Source organism: Hyposmocoma kahamanoa, unplaced genomic scaffold (genome assembly GCF_003589595.1).
Source record: "Hyposmocoma kahamanoa isolate Upper Pololo Valley unplaced genomic scaffold, ASM358959v1 180, whole genome shotgun sequence".
Taxonomy (NCBI): domain Eukaryota; kingdom Metazoa; phylum Arthropoda; class Insecta; order Lepidoptera; family Cosmopterigidae; genus Hyposmocoma; species Hyposmocoma kahamanoa.
Window position 1 is genome coordinate 2,157,977 of NW_020653711.1, and position 15,648 is coordinate 2,173,624.

The 15,648-nt window shown below is 35.0% G+C and overlaps 2 protein-coding genes across 2 annotated transcripts in view; both read right to left on the reverse strand.

Moving 5' to 3' along the window:
* Positions 1-7,004, reverse strand: part of LOC113225908 (peptidoglycan-recognition protein LB-like) — an 18,402-nt gene extending 11,398 nt beyond the window's left edge. Inside the window, exon 1 of the mRNA XM_026458375.1 lies at positions 6,848-7,004. Coding sequence (XP_026314160.1) covers positions 6,848-7,004 — 157 coding nt within the window. The remainder of the gene's footprint in view (positions 1-6,847) is intronic.
* Positions 7,005-11,182: 4,178 nt separating this feature from the next.
* Positions 11,183-15,427, reverse strand: LOC113225909 (peptidoglycan-recognition protein LB-like). The gene is made up of 3 exons (XM_026458376.1): positions 15,294-15,427; positions 13,609-13,727; positions 11,183-11,501 (listed from the first exon to the last, which is right to left on the reverse strand). The coding sequence occupies exons 1-3, from the start codon at positions 15,425-15,427 to the stop codon at positions 11,308-11,310; spliced, it is 447 nt and encodes a 148-aa protein (XP_026314161.1). The 3' UTR covers positions 11,183-11,307.
* Positions 15,428-15,648: the final 221 nt, after the last annotated feature.

Here is a 15,648-nt window from a genome sequence, read left to right on the forward strand (position 1 = left end):
TTTGTTATAATTATTAATACAAAGATCGAACACTCAGAAAAAACACTTAGAAAAAATTCCTTCGATCCGACCGAATATATATAACAAACTAGTGGAGTAATTTAACAAAAAAATAATTGAATATCAATTCAATAAAAATTTAATTAAGTATAAGTTTATTTAGGTATATTTATTATTTGATAAATTAATGTTTTATTTGTTTATCTTTATCAATCACTATGAGACGTAAGTTAAAAAGTTCCATGTGCCTGTAACTTCAGCAGTACCCTTACCCTTTAAAACCGAAACGGAATAATGCTCACATTACTGCTTGACGGCAGAAATAGGTATGGTGGCAGTACTTCCCTGGACGAACTCTTTCACAAGGAGCTCTACTACAACTCGATAGATCGATCGACGATCCTGTGCATACAGGTTACGGCTGGTTGGCTTCTTCTTTCTCTCTTGTGAAGCCATCTTCGTCGCGCCGGTCTGTCTGTCTCTAAGGCTTTGCAACTTCAGAGACAGGCACACGAGGATTGTTTTTAGTAGACCTACCCCAAGCTTCAGACTAGACTTTAGTTAAGTGACGTACTTGAACTCTGTAACTAGTTTAAGTGTAGAAAATGACTTACGATAATCTTGCGAGCATTAAACACAGTTTCTCAGAAGTTGCGGCCAATTAATAGAAAAAAACAAAAGGAAAAACAACTTCACTAAAAAGCTATCAGTAAAAAACATGTGTCAGGAGATCAAAGTTCATAACTATTTTATTATTTACAATAACAAATCATCATACATTGCCTGGCTTCTTCCACTGCTGGGTATACGCTTCCATTACCTTGTGACTTCCACCACGGTTCTTCGCTTCATAAATCTACAATGGTACTTATGTACGTATATTAAACTAGCGTTTATTTTAGCTGTGCACCTGGTGGTAAGCGACACGCTTGTCCTTAGCAGTTGCAGTACCGCTCAAAGCTTTAAATCGCAAAGATCTGAGGGGCATCTGTATCGGCAGGGATCTGCAGTGCTCCTGTCACATTCTGACACAAGATGACAAGTTCCATGTGCCCGTAATATCACCAGGACCTTTAGACCGCAAATGTGCAACGGTGGTGGTGCGTTCAGCGGGGCGTTTAAAGTTTGCACGTATTTTGTCTCGTGTGTTTCGTATTTTGTCAACAAAACACACGCACAATCTCTTTACATTTCCTATGTCTTGTGTTGGACGTATTCAACACAAGATATAATCTACAGGCATTGTGTGTTGACGAAATACGGAACGCGTAACCCTTGAACGCCCCGTTGAACGCATCACCACCGCTGCGAATTTGTGGCCTTACCCTTCAAAACCAGGACGCATTGATTCTCACATAACTAGGCAGACATAGCTAGGCAGCAGAGCAGGTTTACCACGCAGCAGTACTTCTCTTTACGAATTCTTTCACAAGGAGCTCTGCTGCTATAAAGCTTTATTGAACTAACGAACGAATGAACGGGTGAGTGAATGAATGAATGAACCAACGAACGAATGAATGAGTGAATGAATGAAATATTCTTTATTGCCCATTAAAAATTACATTGACAGCACAGAACAGTAAAGGAAGTATCACAGAGTAGTGTAATTTTTAAGGCCTTTATACTACGATTTATCTCGGTTATATACTACATAATTCACAACTTTTAATTCAAACTAATTTCACATGATATAACCATTTCGGCGTGATTTAGTAACAGACACACAAATTTTCGCATTTATTTCGTAGATATCAATAATTAGCAGCTACGGAAACTGGTTTTCGTTTTGGGCATCGTGTCATGTACAGTCATATTCACAATTACCCGACCCCCCAATAGACTTTGTCGACCTTTTGGTACTGAGCACAAAAATGTGGAGGAAATTGTTAAACAAACTTAATCTTTAACTTGTGAGCCGTAAAATTTATTTTGGTGTGACTCCCTGGTCGTCTCAATCGTTAATGACATTGTAAGAAAGTTTTTAAGCCAATTTGATCTTTAACGTATAGTTCTTACTTCGTCGTGGCCTAGCGGTTTATGCATTGCTTTGCAAGTTGAGGCAAGCATGGTTCGAGCCACATTAAAAATAAAATATTATTTGGCTATGATTATATAATATAGTTTTTTTTAACCTCAGGATAGGTATAAGGAATATCTAAGGGTCATACTCTAGAACTCTACTCAATGCTCAAGTCAGGATTTGAGTATGGTTTAAAGCACTCGAAATCATACTCAAGTCCCTGCCATTAGGGTCGTATTCCAGTGCTTGTGTTTCCAGTGCAATCCTGACTTGAGCATTGAGTAGAGTTCTAGAATACGACCCTTAGTCATGTTCATAAAAAATAATTTCTAATTTTAATAATTTCGTTAAGTGCGGCATATTATTAAAACAAGAAAGAAAACTTTGAAAGTTAAAACTGAATAGATAAATGGGAATGAAACACAGAACAATGCGTAATCATAGAAGAAGACACGATCGTATGCAAACTTCAGAGTGATTTCGGGATTTGTTAATCTATCCATATTTTCTAAGATCCATACCCACCCTACGCTTTATTAATAATATCTTGGGTAGATATTATTAATAAAGCGTAGGGCGGGTAATTTGTAATTTTAGGTAATTTGTAGTGAGCAAATATTGCGATTTGTCACCGCTAGCATTGACAAGTGAAACAATGCTGTTAAAAATATAACGATAAAACATAATAGTGCTCGTAGAATCGAACCACGAAAATTGTAAGTGGCAGTCATACAACAAGCCGCTCGACCAATTTACTTGGATGTTAAGTAACGAAATTTAGCATTGGTTTTAAAAATAAGTTGATCATTTTCAAGCAACACTCCACTGTATTGATTATTCGATAAAATTGAAATTGCTTTAATTTTTTCTTTGTTCAATACGTAAGATGGCTCTCAGAACCAAAAGGTCGGTTTGGGTATGTTATCGGGTCAGATATCTAATGTATTTGACTGTACAATAATCACATAAATTACTGTAAAAAAAACCTTATAGGAACGAAGTAAGACTGAAACTGTTTTTGTTTATTGTTTCGTTATGTAGAAAAAACAACTTTGTAAACTATTTTTGGATACATAACACCGGCCATTGAAGAAAATTCTTAATGAAGCGTTGTATTTGCGTGGATACTTACATAGTTATAAAAGATTTTTTTAAGTTTTATAACATTCAAATGTATGATTGCGTATAAAAGGTTTATACTCAGTTTGTATTATTATTGATTAACCATAGACGTGAACCAAAGACACGACATCCTACCTTTTTTTTATTATCGATGAACTGGAAAAACCATACGATCAACGAACCATGGTTTTGTGTATTTTTCCTTCTTCAGTTGAGTTCGAAGTTAATTAACTTAACCCGTTCATGGACATTATTTCTATATTACTTGGTTTTCTTATTTATAATATCAAGTGACGGGACGTACAAGTCGTGCGCCTGATGGTAAGTGACACGCCTGTCCATAACAGTTGCAGTGCCACTCAGACCTTTAAATTGCAAAGATCTTAGGGGCATTGCCACTGCGCCCGTCGCCTTGACACATAAGTTGAAAAAGTCTCATGTGCTGAATGTAGTCTGCAACGTGTATATTCATTGGTAGATATAAGTTTATTCGGGTATATTTATATATACTAATATAATGTAGGTAAACTACTCGTATATCGTTATTTATTATTTAATAAAATTAATGTTTATTTTCATCTATCTTTATCAATTCAAATTTTACTATTGGCGCACTATGGATTTCGCTCTATAATAGCTTTAAGCTGTCTATGTACTGTTTTTGTTCTTATGTGTGAGCAATAAAATGTATATCTATCTATTTGTCTATTTACTTTCGTATATATATCGTATATACCAATGAAAAGATGATGTAGCAAACGGCGGCGGGCGGGGTCTGTCTGTGCTCTATCTGGGCGCATTATATAAATTGCATATGCAATAAGTATATATGTGTATTTCTTCTAACGAAAAGAGTAAAGCAGCGGTCGCGGCGTATCCTGTTGTCGACAGCATGTGCCGTCCGGGCAATACGAAGTGTTACTTTTCCTTATTTTTAATTTTTTGTTTGTATAACTGGAACCTTATCTTGTAGTTTATGTTGCATTGCTCATTTGCAAAGGAATTGCAATGCATCGCGTTGCCTAGCTGCGATGCAATTTGAAGCGACCCAGCCGAAGCATACCTTCACGACATCTAGTTCGCGTCTAGCCTCTCTTTAGATCAATCCCATATTTTTGAACTGCCTCCGTAGCCGAACGGATACCATGCCGGACTGCCACGCAGAGGTCCCAGGTTCGATTCCCGGGCCGGGAGAAATAGTTGTATGGCCTACAATTATTTGTCTCGTGAGTTTGGGTGTAATTGTGGTTATCTATGTGTGTGTCCATGGCACCCGCGACACAGGGTTTTCCTAGTGCGGGGCTATGTTGAGTGTGTGCGTTATTTATTATTTATTATTCTAATTATTATTTTTTGTTTTGTACTATGCCTTACCGCATCGGGAATGTGCGTTGAGGCACGCATAGACGGTTTCAAAAGTATAGTATTCAATATGCTTTAATTGCATTCCACAATGGTGTACAGGGTGTTACATAGTAAAAGACCTCATATCATTGACCCTTTCGGGCACAACATAGTAGAATGGAAGAGAGTAAGCGTAGGCTGTTTTCAACTGTTCCATAAGGTTACAAGTTTTCAATTAGACAATCATTTTCATTATAATCAGCTGCCTCCGTGACCAAATGGTTACCATGCCGGACTGTCACGCTGAGGTCCCAGGTTCGATTCCCAGGCCGGGAGAAATATTTGTATGGACGACATTTATTTCTCTCGTGAGTTTGGGTGTAATTTGTGGTTGTCTATGTATGTGTTCATGGCACCCGCGACCCCGGGTGTCTCTAGTGCGGGGCTATGTTGATTGTGTGCGTTATTATTATACTTATAATAATAACGCACTGTATATTATTATTATACTTATAATAATAACGCACTACTAGACTAGATCGTGGTAAAAGTAATCTATTTTTTTGTTGTTACACATATTCTTTATTATATTAGGTTTCGCAGGGTAGGGGGCAGCGTCAACAGCTCCTTTCTGGACGCCAGACCAATTCTGTGGTAATGGGTTGCCGTACTTGTCAAGTGTGTGAAGACGCTGAAAAGCGTCGACGACCTTGAGCGATTGCTGTTTTAAGCCACGCCTACTATATTACAATTATGAAATGAATTAGCTAGCTAGGTGTAATGCGGGCGACATAGGTCATCAAGCAACGTGTCTCAGTTATCACTTTCGTATGCATAAAAGAGAAGAAACTACCAACAGTTTGCGCTCGTCTCAAAAATGGGTTTATTTCCAAAATTAGGTTTAAAATGGAAAAAATAAAACAACGGCGGCTTTCACTATTGGATAATAATACATTATTCTTCAAAATTTGTTGAAAGTGTAGAATACGAGGTAACTTCGATTTTTTTTTAAAGTTTTTTTTTGCATTTTTTTAACTAGAAAATATTATAAAATCGTGTTTTGGAAACAACAACATGAAGAATAATATACATTTTTTCCACTGCCACATGTTGAACAGATCTTGCTAAAAACGCTTTAAAGTGAAGCGTAATTGACGGTACTCATCGTCTTAAGACTGTGCTTTGATAGTTCAAAATGTAATTTAGTGTATGTGAGTCTTACTAATATCTATAGTCTGTAATGAATAATTTACTTTACATTAGAAAAGTAAAATATTCATTGTATTAACAACATGGACATTTTTCCGAAATAAGAATAGGTATTTAATTGAAATAATCTCAGTACAGAGTACTAAAAAACCGACCTCAAAAGTCATTCATCCTCTACTTTGCCACCCATAGAGGTGGATATGGATGGTATTTTCTTCAAATCTAAATGGGACCAACAAAAAAAATCATCAAAATCGGTTCACAAATGCGTTCACAAATGCGGTTCACAAAAATTATTGCGTAACATACATACAACAAAAAACATATTGTCGAATTGAGAACCTCCTTCTTTTTTTGAAGTCGTTTAAAAAATACACACACACACACACACCACACTTACTGATGTTAATGGCGATTTGGCCGACGATGTTACGCATTTGTTAGTAAATGCCAATTCACTTTTATCTTGAATAGCCCTATATTGCTACGCATAGAAATATCATGTTACACCACAGAATAAGTCAACACCCGATAAGTTATATCAGTAGTGTAAATGACTTTTTTTTTATTGATAATTTTTATTTAATGAATATCATGATGTTTTATTACCATGATATTCATTTTTGTGAAAATATTTACTAGTTTGATATCATTATTGATCTTCTTCTTGTCGGCCGACGCCGGAACGTAGGTATGAACATGCGACTGAAGATCAGCGTCAGTTTCCAGAATGGCATTACGCTAAGTCGTGACATTTTCATGGTAGCAACACATTCATTTTTCTGTTTACATTTCGTTATAATACTAATTTTATTACCACACATAATTTTAAAGCCGCAATATATTACGAATTATGCGATATTTGCATATTTATTTTATTTTATTTTATTAGTGACTGAAAACAGCAGTACAAAGCTAGTAACAAACGGTCTATTTCTAATTGCATAACTATGCGCTACCAATATTATCCTAAATCATAATAATTAATTTAAAAACAAATTAATCATATTTTGATTACAAAATGACTTAACTGTAGAAGGAAACGTTCCTGTTTATTCATCAAGTCAAACTGTGTTGTTTTGCAGTTTGTAAAGGCACTATTTTTTTTTATTTTTTGTTGTGTATTTGTTGTAAGTGCTGTTCATGCCTCACCGGTGTGAGTGGCGAGTCTTAACGGAATCCCACGAGTCGGCACCGGTGGGTGAGGGTCCATACACAGGTTTTTAGCGGGTAGGGCTCCGAGGATCCATCGGGCGAGCTTGTATCGCCGGATGGACCAACGGAGGAGAGTCCCACATAACTCCGCCATGTCATTGCCCGCGGCGGGGTATGCGTTTTCCTGTGTATAAAAAAAGTGCTGTTCATCCCTACCTAAACTTCAAATTAGAAGTTGAATATTTTATGTGACTCGGGTATTATCATGACAATTTGAGTTATATTTTAGTGTTAATTTTATAGGAACTAATCAGAAGGCCACGCCATAACCTTCCGAAAAACAATCTTATTTCAATGTAAGCTTAAAAGAAGCTTATTATAATATTATATTACTTATACTCGTACAACGACAAACCTGTCAACCAAGTAATATATTATTGCTAAAGTGATTGAAAGAACGAATTATTTCCCAGTATTGTCTATTCCTTACTAAAAATAGGAAAGAGTGAATGAATAGTCACATAGCTGTCAATAAAACACCACAGTTTTAATATTATAATGAGCTTACTTTATGCATCATGGTACGAAAAGTCAATGTAAGGCTAAAGTACTATTATTTTAAGTGGTTGTGGTAGGTAACACAACTACTAATACAAAATGTAGCGAGCTCCACCAAAAAAGGGTAAATAAAGTCTGAACAGCTGATGCGGAGACTCTTACCTTTTTTATCTACATGTAGGTATAACTTTTGATAATATTATTTAAAGCTAAATTATTGTTATTTTAATGTAGATAAATAAAGCTCTTTACACTTACGTTGTCTATTACACGGTTAAGTGTACACTTGTGTTGTCTATTTAGATATATCTCTGTGGATGAACCCAATAATACCTTCTGTTACACCGAGAGGGAAACCCTTGGCGTTTTCTACGCCAGTATAAAAGTGCTAAAAAGCGTGGATCCACTATAAACGTGTGTAATCAGGGTAATTGCTATATGAATGCTGCGGCCATTTAGACGGATGAAAATCTATCGTGTGAATACCTGCTGTTTGTCTGTTTAAAACCGCATACAATGGTATATCGCACATGACAACTAACATATTATTATCTGGAAATGGCTTTAAGTTGTATTCATATTACCTATTTATCGAGTTCTTAGGCTTTCGCGATGGTTACACATAAGAAATTAAACTACTTAAATTGCGAATATTTGTTTTTTCAAACAAACCGTCGTCTCCCGAAATTTCGGTTAAAAAACAAATATTTCAATTCAAAAAAATAGTCTCATTACCTATTTAGTTTCAAAGCGACAGTGTTGTCCTGTCACTTTGAAATTAAGTCGTATATGAATGACACTTCAATATAGTGAAATTTTGGAGATAAATTATTAATATAACGCAATTTTGAGATATTTTTTTTTTTTTTTTTTTTTTTATACATTAAAGGCAAAATACTCCACTCCCACCGGATGTTAAGTGGAAAGTGGTATTCAAACGCGAAGGAACCTAGTGCAGCGATGAAATCCTCACTGCACTAGCCACCTCCACCCTGCCTGCCTACAAAATACTATGATAATACTATGTTAGTTGTCAAGTGCGACGAAGTCCAGAAATCACTGCACAACAACATGCGAGAATGTTCTCGATGTAATTTCGAGTGAGTCGCAATATTATCTTTTGGTTGCAATAATTGTCAATTAGAAACAGAGATGGGCAAGCGTTCAGGTTTTAACCTGACGGCGCTTTGGGTAAAAACACGGGCAGGTGGATTGGGTTTTAAACCTACTGCCCACCTCTGTTTACAAATTGTTATCAAGTAGTATTTGCGCCAACCCTAAAGGCGACTTATCAAGCTTATCTCTACAAAGCAACACTTATAAAAGGCTTTTTGTAAGTAGGTACTTATTTTTGATAGCATCATAAACACTTGTTATATGAAGTATAAACACGTTAGTTGATAATCTCGAGTGCTAACATTCTGGCGATTGAAGTATCGCAAAATTGAAACTTTCCTTACACGGTAGTTGTATGTCACAACACATGTAGTTGTGACATGCAATTTCTGACATAGATTTTAGTATATTAAGTCAGGTTAATAAATTTCAAGTTGGACGTCTAGGCCCCAGAATTACAAGCATTATCATCACCGTCATCATTTCAGCCGAAAGATGTCCACTGCTGAACATAGGTGACTAGCGCATTGAGAGGTTCCATAGCGAGTGTGGACACCGGTACCTCGCCAACGATAACGAAGAAAGTTCACTTCGATTTAAATAATTCTACAAACCTACTTAATTAATATCTTTTGTTGCTTGTAATTTGATTTTATATTGAATTTTTTTAATATAAAAACAAAATATATAGTTATACAATTCTTTGGGAATTTTCCAAATGAGACTCAAGTGACTGTTATAAATTATATTATAAGATCTTTCACTATAAATCCAAACAAAACGAAAACACGTCTGTTCTAGTCAAAGATGCTTTTCGTAATGTCTGCTGCAAGCGATGACGTAGTTGTATACCACACTGATTTGTTGACCACTACTTGAGCCACCGATTTCAGCAAAGCAGCGAATCATTCCGAAATAGAATAAACACAAAACCAACAACATTTTTGTCATCCAAGTATTTGTATAATAATCTTTAGTAAGAAGTTTTTGTTTCTCTATAGTTTTAAACCTCGTGAATGGAAAATTTTGTATTTCAACCAGAATCTTGTTATAGAAGCGTATACATTGCCCCTTAAATGAATTTGTAACTTTGTGACGACGACTATCAAGAACAGGCGGCCTACCATAACCTTTCAAAAAACAATCTTATTTCAAAGTAAGCGTATAGTAAGCGTATTATAATAATACTCATATTCGTACCATGACGAACCTGTCAACCAAGTAATGTATTATTGCTAAAGTGATTGAAAGAACGAATGATTTCCCAACATTGTCTATTCCTTACTAAAAGTAAGAAAGAAATAGCGCTACATGAACTGTATAAAGCCATCTCTTTCTTTTTTGATGTTCTGAAATGTCCTATCGTAGTATAATATAAAAGTACTTAATATTATTTACATTCAGAGAATAACAATTGTAACTGCCAAAAAAGAAAAGTATGTAATAATGAAATGTATTAAAATTACGTTGCTTTCAATTATTTTTCCGCATTTTCATGAAGAAACAACAAACAAGCTTAGTCTTGATTGTCACGTTGTGAATTCGGAATAATAGTCTAGTGTCAATTGTTAGTGTCGCCAAGGAGCATACTGATGTTGCTGTCATAATTTTACAAAATAAACATCGCATCGATGTCGCATCGTATTAAAATTTAACGAGAAATTAATTAAAAAAAAAAAAACAAAATGTTGAAGTTGAAATGTTGATATGTAAATGAATAAATTCAACTTAACTTTTAATCGTTACAATTTTCAATTCAATATTAAGACAATAAAACTGAAAATAATATTGTTTTCATTGCATCCGTGTAACTATTTTAAGATTGCTAAATTTGACATAAGAGCAATATTACTGCGTCATAGTACGAACTGAGTGAATGAATAGTCACTAAGCTGCCAATAAAACATCATAGTTTTAACATTATAATAAGCTTACTTTAAGCGCGTTATGGTACGAAAAGTCAATGTAAGGTTAAAGTAATATTGTTGTAAGAGGTTGTGGTAGCTACTTTATTTTCATTCCTCGTATTAATCTTATGTCTGTCACTATTTTTGACAAAGAAATTACTTAAAGTTCTTAGGTTTTCCCGATTGTTACACATAGGAAATGAAACTATTTTTCCGGATTTAAATCGCGTATATTTGTTTTTTCAAACTAATAACTGGTTGAAGACTGTACCACCTCAGTCAACCGTGACCATGGGACCTGTAAAGGGCCCGAAACGTCGGTTTGTTTGAAAAAAACAAATATACGCGATTTAAATCCGGAAAAATAGTTTCATTTCCTAAAAGAAATTATTATTCCTCTTAACTTATATTACATTTTCATAAATGTACTGTGACGCTAGTATAAGCATGTTAATTTCTTTAAACTTATCTCTCAAGAGAAGTGGCTAGCCATCGAGCTATTATTCAACAGCCATTGCAATTTTTTGGTATTCGCTCTTCAATGGCACATCGATAACGTATTCTACTAATTATTTCATATAAAAAAAAACCTTTAATTTGAAGAGTAAATTGCTGCTTAAACAAGATAAAAATTAAGATATTCAAATTCAAGTTTGTATTCATTCAAATTTGAAGAAAATATTCCACTTGCAAGAGTGGAAAATTTGTGTATAAATCCGCTTTTCGCCACTGAATTTCACTTACTTTCCGTTAAATGACTTCAATAAAACTTCCTATACTTTGAATAAATAATTCCAATGAAAATAAAACGGATTAGCAAACTATAGAGTTCGATTTTTTTAAAGTTTCAAATATATTAATAGGTACATATTATTACTAAAAGTCAATTTTTCCAGGTACGTAATGAGGCCACGTCGCAATGTGGTCCAGCAAAGCAGTGCCAGGACATTCCGTGGTCGTGGCTTGACTGTGACCGATCAACTTGTAATGGGGGCTGATGATGCCTCGTTTCAAGCCTGTGGCTATTAGTGCTTTCGTCGTTTCTAGCTGGATTTGTGGTGGTAGTTCATCTGGAAGTTAGGAAAACAGAAATAAAGCAAACTGTATAAGAGAATTTACATGCCTACGTACACCGAGTTTTATTTTTACACCGAATACAATCTAGCTTATCCACAGGTTGTTTTTTTTTATGATAATAAGTGACGAATAAGTCTTGCGCCTGGTGTTAAGCGACACACCTGTACATAACAATTGCAGTGCCATTCAGAGTTTAAAATCACTAAGATTTGAGGGGCACTACCATTGCGCCCGTCATACTGAGACATACAAGTTGATACGTCCCACGTGCCTGTAATTTCACCTGTAACACCCTTATTAAAACCGAAACTCAATAATGCTCATGTTACTGCTAGGCGACAGAAATTGGTAAGGTGGGAGTACTTCCCTGGACGAACTTTTGAATTCATAATATAATTCAGGTATCCATAAGTTTTCAATAAAAATTTGTAATGAAACTAACTCATTTGAGGTAAGTTCTATAATAAATATTATAAAACTTTAGTGATCGCAAATTGGAAATGAAAGTCCATCATTAAACTAAACGAATACAAAGATGTCTATAAAATTATATTTAAGTTTTCATAGCTTTTTATGTATTATGAAAACTTTCCGTAGTAACTTATCACAAACTAATGTTTTCCAAAATAACGTTTGTTCGAATTCTCATTACCCCGAAAATCGAATTATAACGACTGAAAGAACCGTTGTTCTTTCAGGATATGTTGGATGTTTATCGCAAAGACACGATTAGGTTCGGTTAGGTTAGGTTAAGTTAGGTTTAAACATTTTCCTCTCAAAATTACTTTCGAGGTTATGAAAATTCGAGCAAACGTTATTTCTGGAAAACGTCATTTCGGACTTCTGATAGGTAACCCTTTCCGTGATGTAGGAAATGAAACTATTTTTCCGGATTTAAAAAGTTAAGTAAATAAATACCTTATTTTTAATTATACAAAGAAACATTCCAATTTACGCTACATTAGATTTACAAATTATTATATTGAATAAATTTTTGTTAAGTTCAATTTATTATTAATTAATAATATAAATTACAATAAATTAAAACATATTAATTACTACTGCAGTCTTATGTCCGTTTGGACCTTTCCGTGATTTTTTTTATTGCCCTGGTTTTAGCATATTGAACAATTCTAGTATATTACAAGTCCTATGTATGTATCGTACAGGCCTTTGGGCCTGCAAATAATTTAATCATTTTCATATTCTCAATAATTATTCTCTTCAACGACACAACGTCTACAACTAAGTGCTATTTTCAACTAAACGACAAGCCGTGGGCGGCTGGCTGCGCGCGACTCTGTTTTACTTCAGAGTCGGTGGGTGATTTGTTTGAAATAATAAGAGTCGCGCGCGGCCAGCCTTCTGCGACTAGCTGCTTAGTGGAAAATGCGTGTAAAAATCGTAACCTTGGTAAAATTAAGCGACATGTGCACAGTACGATTCAATCGTATACGATCTAACTATTTATTGTATCAATTTATTTCAATGCGTTTTTTAGTAAATCGATTCAACATTAAGGCGAATCGAACCCTGTAGATCGTATTCCTAATTTAAATAAAACAACCCCTTTCTGAACCCCAATTTTATATAAGTCTGCAAGAAAAGCAGTTTCGCGACATCTAAGTACCAATAAGTCTACAATATTTGGCGATTGTCGCCACTTTAATGTCTTTTCTCACTGGCTAGTATCACTCTAATTGAAAGGCGTAACCGACTGAAGCCAAAAAAGCTGCCATTTTTATTAAATCGATTCAAGAGCATATGATCCGATCTTTTGATCGATTCAGAGGCATATGATCCATTACGATGTAAAAAATCGATTCAAAGCAGAAAATTGGGCATGCCCAGATCATACGTCAAAATTGCTTTAATCACATGAAACTTGTAAAAATAATACCAACTATATGAAGTAAATTATGTGTAGATATATAATCCATATCTATTATAAACTCTTCTATTAGAGCATAAAAAAGTTAGCGACAGTTCTTTTGTCGAATCTTTAAACTTCTTTCCTGAAAAGTAGTCATTTTGCAGATGCAGACTTATTTCACCAAGGGTGCGACTTCGAATTACACAGTTATTTTGCTTAAAACTTACACCTCCAATCTCCGATAAGGCAAATTCCGATGCTGACGTTATTGGCCTGCGGCGCGTGGATGCCTATGACTTCCCATCCACGGCCCTCGTACGCTCCTCCTTCGCTGCCCACGCAGAAACTGAAAACAACATTAGATTTTTATATATACTACACTACACATAACAAAGTACAAATATTACCAGCTAGCTAATATTGTGATCATACTTTAGTGCGTACGTGAGCTGCTGTATGCAAATTTACAATATTTTTCCAAAAGTACTAAGGTCTGAGAAAAAAACCTTATGTTATTTAATAAACATTAAACATCTTATTGACTAATAAAATGTAGGTAGGTACTTATACAGTGTCCGAATTTTTAAATGACAAATCCCTAACTTTATCGTCTAATTTTTGACATTTTGTCGCCTTACTTTCTTAAACTCGTTTCTTAAAACACAAAGTTACTGAAATGCAAAAAATGGATTGTTTATATACCAATTTTGCAGGCTGATTTCATATCACATTTCCTTTATATTTATGCACTGGCTTTTATCTATTCTTAAAGTAATGGTCCAAAGTAGCACCCTTGATAAGAAATTTAAAATAAATAGAAAGTTTTGCTATCTTCTGAATAATCACTCTTTATATAAGATACGAGTTTAAGAAAGTAAGGAATCGATTTGTATATATATTTATTCAAACGTTACTCAAATTATTATTTTATTACCATTAAAATTGACCTACTTAACTATCACCGCGTTTAAATTACTGACTTATTAAATCCATTGTTACACCAGGGTTTAGTCTGTTGAATAATATGCCTTCAATATGCTTGGCCCAATGTTTGGCCCGGCAGGGCACATTCAAACTAAACTTATTTTGTACCTGTCAACTAAATACATTGAGTTTGTGAAATACATACTAGCTTTACCCGGCGTTGCAATTCCACTGAAACAAAAAAACTGTTTCTGTTTTATAAAATTAAATAATTGTGTATTAATTAATTTAATAAATTATTAATACAAAGTCGAACACTTAATAAATTCCTTCGATACGGCCGGATTCGAACCGACATCTCCTAGCAAATCGTGCCAAACGGTAAGCCAACTAAGCTTAAATGCAACTGTGTTTCTCTTTTATTGAAATAACTGGGCCACCTGATATTTCAAAATGGTTCTTACAGCTCAGAAACTTTTGGGAGTGTGTGCTCATCAACTTGCGAAAGTTTCATCGCAATCGGATGAATATTAACGCATACGGGGTAAACTTACAAACTTTCATTTTATAGATATGACCTATGAATAAACTAAAAGGAACTCTGTCGTCCCAAAACCGGTAAATAGTGGCAGTCATTAACCTCGAAACTGTTCTTTACTAGACATCGGCCTCCCCAAAAATTAAGGAAATAATGATCGCTACGCATGACCGACGCCATGTTCTTCGTAGAACTATAATCCAAACTAATATTATAAATGCCAAAGTAACTCCGTTTGTCTGTTGTTTTCACAAATAAACCGCTGAACCAATATTAATGAATTTTGATATAGAGATAGACGGAATCTAAGAAAAGGACATAGATTACTTTTGTCACAAAAACAAGTCTTAAAGGGGGTAAAATAGGGCATGAAAGTTTGTATGCAGAACACACTCGGACGCGGTCGCGGGCACCAGCTAGCTCAATATAAATAGAATGCCTTTACTGCACCTTTTCACCTTTCTGCGATCTGCGAAAGGCTGCTGGCAGCAAAGAGATGCGACAAGCAGAGAACTGGGCGAAGTGGCACACAATGGGAGAGGCCTACATATGGACTGCGATAGGCTGATGATGATGGTGTCCATATAACCGATGTCGCATATACCAGAACATGAATGAATTTAAAATAATAATGACATTGATCAACTTGCGATTTCTACTAAACGTTTCCGGTATATGTGGCCAGTGGTACGTATTTACATTGTTATAATAATTCAACCTTTTTTTAGCGTTCATCTAAATATATGACAATGACTAGGTATATTTATACTGTGTTCCGTAAACGCTTGGTTCTAAATGAAGTTCC

What these genes read in the sequence shown, in the direction of transcription:
- LOC113225909 (XM_026458376.1), bottom strand. Translation starts at nt 15,427, where the DNA reads ATGGACACCATCATCATCAGCCTATCGCAGTCCATATGTAGGCCTCTC. An exon ending in GATCGCAGAAAGGTGAAAAG is followed by an intron (nt 13,728 to 15,293) that starts GTGCAGTAAAGG and finishes TGTTGTTTTCAG; the next exon opens with TTTCTGCGTGGGCAGCGAAG. An exon ending in CCTTATCGGAGATTGGAGGT is followed by an intron (nt 11,502 to 13,608) that starts GTAAGTTTTAAG and finishes CCTAACTTCCAG; the next exon opens with ATGAACTACCACCACAAATC.